We start from the raw sequence: 7,247 nt of genomic DNA on the forward strand, positions 1-7,247 counted from the left end.
AAATTAATTTTTTATATAAATTACAATTTTGACAAAAAAAACATAACAAATTTTCGTTCTACAATTAATAATAATTATTATTTTCTGGTGGCAAATGATTTAAAAAAAACATCGCATTGTTTTGTCCGTTTATTTAACAGCATTTTAAGATTTTCAGGAAATGAGTATTTTTTTGACTTTTGCTCTCCATGTCTGTGTTTTTTTCCATAATTTTTTCAAAAATTTGTCAAGTTTTTATACTTTGCATGTCACAAATTTTTCCAGTCGGCGACCGAGGAACCAAAACCAAAAGTGGAAAAAATCTCTGTAATTTTTACGCTAAAAAACCAAGTCGGAGGTTTAGTCCGAGCTCTGCAAGCGTTCCAAGACCTCGGCATCAACGTAAATCACATCGAATCTCGTCCATCTCAACTAGCCGATAATCAAGTCGATTTCTTGGTAGATATTGACACCGATCAACGTAAATTAGATCAGTTAGGGCGTCTACTCAAAAGAGAAGTGCAAACTATGGTCATAGGTACTTATGGAAACGGTGAAGAGGACGAATTTCCTCCTCCCACTCCATTATCGGCAACTACGAGTTTCGGTGAGTGGTATTTCACTATTCCACTTTTGAGACACTCTTAGATTATTTCTGTTTCTAACTAATACTTATTTTATGCTCTTGAAAGATCCAGGCTTGAATACTGTTGTGTTATTTGGGGTCCTCATTATGAAATTTATATCAACATGTTAGAAAATGTTTTAAGGAAATTCGCTAAATATCTACAGGGTGCGCCAGAACTCGCGCCCCAGAGAAAAATGGTATATAAGGTAAATAACGTGTAAAATTAATAGCGCGGCAAAGCCGCTCGCCCCCAATAATACTTATAAAACATTTTCAAATAATTTACACGGTGTTTTTCAAAGATTTTTTGTTAGTGCTTAAATAATTAGCTGCTTTTTTTTTTCTTCAAATAACAAAAATATTTAACATTTTTCCCGAAATTCGCCTTAGTTTCCTCTTAAGTAAAAATGTTGAGAAAGGTTTGATGAGAAAACTTGTCGATTATAATATTTGTGAATCAGAAGTGTGTGTAATACTTACAAAACATTTTCGAATAATTAAAACGGTGTTTTTTCACTGATTTTTATTAGTGCTTAAATAATTAGCTTTGTTTTTTTTCAAATAAGAAAAATACCTAACATTTTTTTCTGAAATTCGCCATAGCTCCCTCTCAAGACACCAAATATTGAAGGTTTGATAAGAAAACTTGTCGATTACAGTATTTATGAATTAGATAGTGTGTGTAATTTTTGTAATACTTAAAAAACCTTGTACTTCGAATGAACAACAGAAGTCCTTCTACATTTTATTACTCTTCCCCAATTCACCTCTTTTTAAATGTTTTAGATTGTATAACAGTATTGAGGGCTTGGATCTGGCCATCTTCTTTCATAAATTTAGCTCTAAACCAGTTAAGGACAAACTTCTTGTCTACTTCTGGTTATGTTTGTAGTTAATTTTTAATTTTTCTTTCCTGTATGTATTATTTTTATTATTTTTTATGTACTTTAACTCGCCCAATTCTATTGTCCTCTATAGACTTATAGTCTGTTGGAAATAAATTATATTATTATTATTATTAATAAAATTCGCTTTATTATCATGGGTTCCACTTCACTACCGGGATATTACATTCTGCAATTATGAGGCATAAAAATGATTTCTTTTATATTATAGCGACTGTGAAAATTTCATTAACAGTAAACTTTATCGGTGATAAATTCCAGCTAAATGTTATTTTTAGACTTTGATGACATGCCTTGGTTTCCGAAGAAAATCTCAGATCTTGATCAAGCCCAAAATGTCCTAATGTATGGAGCTGAACTCGATGCTGATCATCCAGGCTTCAAAGATCCAGTTTACAGGAAAAGAAGAGAACAATTCTTTAGAATTGCAATGAATTATAAACAGTAAGTGGCATTTAAACGTAAGAAAGTTTCACAGTGACAGTACTTTTAGCGGCCAACCGATACCGAAGGTTCAGTACACTCCTGAAGAAATAAAAACGTGGTATGTAATTTATTTTTTTCCGAGTTGCCAAAATTTGTTAAAAAAACAGTTCTTTCATTAATCTAGCAAAAAATGAGTAATAATGAACAAGAAAATAAATATATTTTTTTCAAAACTCATACACTTTTATATGAGGTTATTAGGAAGCAATATTTGAATCTCAAAAGTGACCTATAAAATGATGTTAATTTAAATTTAAATAATAATAATTAATTTAATTTAAATAATAACTCGTGTCCGATCTCTATTGTTAATTATACTCTATGGTAATTATACAGCCCTCGGAATGTGGGTCTGAAAATTTGTTTTTTTTTGTAATAACTTTGGAACCAATTGACCAAATATTATAAAATTTGTAATTTGGAAATTTGAAAAACAGTTACTTAGAATAAAGTATTAAAAGAAATAAGCAAATAAAAAACACGTAAAAAATAATAATACAATTTATAGATTCTAAAAACCATCAAGTTTGCTTGATTTCTTCAACATCATAAGCTATTTAACAAAATAAATAACAAATCAAACAATAATTATTGAAATAAAATACTTAATTCTCTTCAGCTTTGATCTAAAGACTGAAACTTAAGAAACTTGAAATATAGTTTTAATTATTTCTAGGCTAATAACTTAAGGATAACGAAAAGTGAGTTATTTCAACATTCTTTCCTAATATTTTTTCATGATTTAGAGACTGCCACAGTTTCGGAAAAAAAGCATTTTGGATTTTTCAATCAGTTTAAGCAAAATTTTGCAAAATAATTAAGTTTTAGCAAAAAAAGTAAGTTTTTTGCTCAGAGAGGTGACTTTTAAACAGTTTCAAAAAAAAAACCTCTGAAAATAAATGAGTTTTGACTTAAAATCGTGATAAAACGCTCTAAGAAAACACAAACATCCTATTCAACCAAAATAAGTACTTAAAATTTCGTAAAATAACTAGGTTTTCGATTCGTAAGTCAAATCTTAAAAATTAATGAGTTTTTTAAAAAAATAACGTCATTTTCAACCAAAATTAACTATGGCGAAATAAATTAATTTTTAGTGAAAAAAAGTGACTTTTGGCACGGTTTGAGCAAAATTTCACAAGAATAAGTCACTCTCCAGGTCAAAAACGTACTAAAGCGCACAAAAAAACATCAATTTCAGCCAAAAATGGTTGATTTTGTGACCAATTTATGTGAAATAACTCAGTAAATTTACATAATTCGAATTAAACAAAATTTATGCAGGTTGTCCAAATTCTCTTAATTTTTTTCACTGCACAAATTTTTATGAAATTCTAATTTTATTTGTTTCTTTTTTTATGTTTTAGGAAAAAAAGTGAGTGCTTTGCTCTGAAAAGTGGTTTTTAAAAAACTGTTTAAAAAAAATCTCATAAAATAACTGAGTACACAAACGTGTTATTTAAACAAAATAATTAAAATTTGGTAAAAAAAATCGGTTTTGGACTTGTAAGTAAAATCTTGCAAAAAAGCTAAATTTTTAGAAAAATAATGTGTTTTTTACTTAAAAACGTTCTGAAATACTCGATAAAGACAAAAATAACGTCACTTTTAACAAAAATTAATTATTTTTAAAGAAAAGTGAACAAATATTCGCTCAGAAACGTGCCCAAACTTTTAACAAAAAAAAACAGTTGAGTAAAGTTTCACGAAAAAAAAATATTTTTCTCTCGAAAACGTAAACAAACACTGACAAAAAAGACACAAATAACGGAATTTTTGCATAAACTGGATAACTTTCGAGAAAAAAAAATTGGGGGAAAAAAGTGAATTTTGGACTCAAAATCACAATTTCGTTTCGAGGTCAAAAACGTACTAAAGCGCACAAAAAACGTCAATTTCGACCAAAAATGATTGATTTTTTGACCAGTTTATGTGAAAAACTCAATTAATTGTCCGAATTCTCTTATTTTTTCCATGTGAAATTTTTTCAATGCACAAAAACAATTGCTAATTTTTATTGAATTCTAATTTAATTGGTTTCAATTTCTTTTTTCTTATTTTCTAGTTCATTTTTATTGCTTATTTTATATATTTAACTCTTTAAAAGTATCACGTATACAGGGTGTCCCAGAAACAAAAAAATGTCATTCTAAAAAAAATTAGAGACTTAAAATATAGTTTAATTATTTCAAGGAATAAGGAATAAGAATTAGGAAAAATAAGTTATCTCAACACTCTTTCTTAATATTTTTTCATGACTGAAAAACATATTTCAGAGTTCAGTTAAAATGTCGATTTGTTTGATTTTTCGATCAGCTTAAGCAAAATTTTGCAAAATAAGTAAGCAAAAAAGTGAGTCTTTTGCTCAGAAAAGTGATTTTTAGACAGTTTAAAAAGAACCCTGAAAATAACTGAGTTTTTAGCTTAAAATCGTGATGAAACGCTCGAAAAAAACACAAACGTCCTATTCACTCAAAATAAGTAAAATTTCGTAAAATAACTAGGTTTAAGACTCGAAAGTAAAATTTTGCAAAAAGGCTAAATTTTAAAAAAAAATTACGTCATTTTCAACCAAAATTGATGATTTTCAAAGAAAGAAATTCGCTCACAAATGTGCTCAAAGACACAAAACCGTCGTTTTCATCCTAATAGGTAATTGTTAATTAATTTACATAATTTGCATTAAACAAAATTTATGCAGGTTGTTTAGATTCTCAACCAGTCAGAAAAAATTAAAGAGACTTTTAAAATATAATTTTAATTATTTCAAGGATAACTTAAAAGACTTAAGAAAAAAACACTGAAAAAAGACACAAATAACGGTATTTTCTGCATAAACTGTTGGCTTTTTGGGTACTATCGCGAAATAAATTAATTTTTAGTAAAAAAAAAATGAATTTTGTACTCAAAAACCCAGTTTCTTTTCGAGGTCAAAAATGTACTAAAGTGCACAAAAAACGTCGATTTATAAATTAAAAAAAAATAATCAAAAAATAAGTTTTGTTTATTTTTTTTTAATTTTTAGTAAACAACTAATGCAAAATTGAAAACAAGTCGAAAAAAATTGTTTTTTTCATTTTGATGAAGAATAGGCAATGTTCAGAAACAATATGATTTTTGAAGGATTCATGTATTTTCTGCATAAACTGTTGGCTTTTTGGGTAACTATCGCGAAATAAATTAATTTTTAGTGAAAAAATGTGAATTTTGTACTCAAAAACCCAGTTTCTTTTCGAGGTTAAAAATGTACTAAAGTGCACAAAAAACGCCAATTTCGATTTTTGACCAATTGATGTGAAAAAACTCAAATCATTTACATAATCAGAATTAAGTAATCAAAATTTATGCAGATTGTTATTTTTTTTTGATTTCTAATTTTTTTGTTTCAATAAGAGACTGACTCGTAAAATATAATCTTAGTTGTTTCAAGAATAATATTAATAACTTAAAGACTAAGAAAAAATGAGTAATCTCAACTTTCTTTCTTGAAATTTTTTCATGATTTCGTCACTTCTACATATCCTGAAAAACGCATTTCTGATTTCAATTAAAATGTCGGTTTGTTCAAGTCTTTCCTGTCGTAATGCAATTAAGAATGTAATTACTTGTAAAGGGGAACCGTCTTCCGCGAACTCCACAAACTTTATCAGAAGCACGCTTGTCGAGAGTACTTGGAAAATTGGCCTCAGTTAGAAAAATACTGCGGCTATCGAGAGGACAACATCCCTCAACTGGAAGACGTAAATGTGTTTCTAAAGCGAAAAACGGGCTTTCAACTCCGACCAGTTGCTGGATACTTGAGTCCAAGAGATTTCCTTTCTGGGTTGGCCTTCCGCGTCTTTCATTGCACCCAATACATTCGACACTCTTCGGACCCATTTTACACCCCTGAACCGTAATAATCCAATTTTCAGGGAATTTTATCACTACTGAAAATTGTTTTTTCAGTGATTGTTGTCATGAATTACTTGGACACATGCCGTTGCTCGCAAACCCCAGTTTTGCCCAATTTTCGCAAGAATTGGGGCTAGCGTCTCTGGGAGCCTCAGAAGAGGATGTCAACAAATTGGCAACAGTAATTACACTACTCCAAAAAAATTTTCTAACTCATCGAAAAAGCCCATTTTGAAGCTTTAAGTTTGTAGTTTTGAGAACTTTGGGCAAATATTTTTGTGTGGTATGGTTATCACGCAATTCTAAGTAATGGCGCGAGAAAAAAAATCTAAATTTTTATGTTTTTTTCTTGGTCCACGGACGTGGAGATTTTTTTTTAGTTAAGTCAGTTTTTAGGTAGAATAGCATCTTTGTTTACCTTTAATATGCTTTTTTGTATTTTCTTTACGTCAATTTGTCGCTGAGATCTGACTTTAAATGGAAAAGGATCCTCTTGTCTTTGATCATCAATATAAGGGTAGTGTCAAAAACTGGAATAAATGTCCTATAAGCCCCTTTTGAAAATATTTTTTTCACCTTTAACATTGATTTTAAAACAAAGAGAAAAAAGTAAATATTTTTGATTCAAGTGAGTTTTGTGCTCAAAAAGTGATTTTTAAACTGCTTGAAGAAAAATCTCATAAAATAACTGAGTCTTTATTAGCGTAAAATCGTGATTAAACGCTCGAAAAAAACATAAACGTTCTATTCAACCAAAATAAGTAAAATTTCGTAAAAATAAATAAATTTCATAAAAATTCGTAAGTAAAATTTTGCAAAAGAGCTAAATTAAAAAAAAATGAGTTTTTAACTTAAAATCGTTCTGAAATACGATAAAGACAAAAATAACGTCATTTTTAACGAAAATTAATGATTTCTAAAGAAAAGTGAACAAATATTCGCTCAGAAACGTGCCCAAACGTTTAACAAAAAAAAAAAAAAATAGTTTGAGTAGTTACACGAAAAAAAATTTTTCTCTAGAAAACGTAAACAAACACTGAAAAAAAGACACCAATAACGGTATTTTTGCATAAACTGTTGATTTTTTGAGTAACTTTCGAAAACAAAAATTGGGGGAAAAAAGTAAATTTTTTACTCAAAATCACAATTTCGTTTCGAGGTCAAAAACATACTAAGGCGCACAAAAAACGTCAATTTCGACCAAAAATGGTTGATTTTTCGACCAGTTTATGTGAAAAACTCAATTAATTGTCCTAATTCTCTTATTTTTTCTAAGTGAAATTGTTTCAATGCACAAAAAAGAATTGCTAATTTTTATTGAATTCTAATTTTATTTGTTTCAATTTCTTTTTTCT

At 28.6% G+C, this 7,247-nt stretch overlaps 1 protein-coding gene across 2 annotated transcripts in view; it reads left to right on the forward strand.

Annotated features, from left to right (window-relative positions):
- Positions 1-7,247, forward strand: part of LOC123015839 (tryptophan 5-hydroxylase 1) — a 14,344-nt gene that overhangs the window by 3,109 nt on the left and 3,988 nt on the right. The window contains exons 2-6 of one of the 2 annotated variants that reach the window (XM_044415855.1): positions 265-586; positions 1,791-1,956; positions 1,997-2,056; positions 5,612-5,893; positions 5,947-6,073. In XM_044415855.1, the coding sequence (XP_044271790.1) occupies positions 265-586; positions 1,791-1,956; positions 1,997-2,056; positions 5,612-5,893; positions 5,947-6,073 (957 nt within the window). The remainder of the gene's footprint in view (positions 1-264; positions 587-1,790; positions 1,957-1,996; positions 2,057-5,611; positions 5,894-5,946; positions 6,074-7,247) is intronic. The other variant, XM_044415863.1, reaches the window with a different exon arrangement.

The sequence above is a fragment of the Tribolium madens genome, unplaced genomic scaffold, assembly GCF_015345945.1.
Source record: "Tribolium madens isolate multiple individuals breed KSU strain unplaced genomic scaffold, Tmad_KSU_1.1 Scaffold_11;HRSCAF=98;Tcas5.2_LG3b, whole genome shotgun sequence".
NCBI lineage: Eukaryota > Metazoa > Arthropoda > Insecta > Coleoptera > Tenebrionidae > Tribolium > Tribolium madens.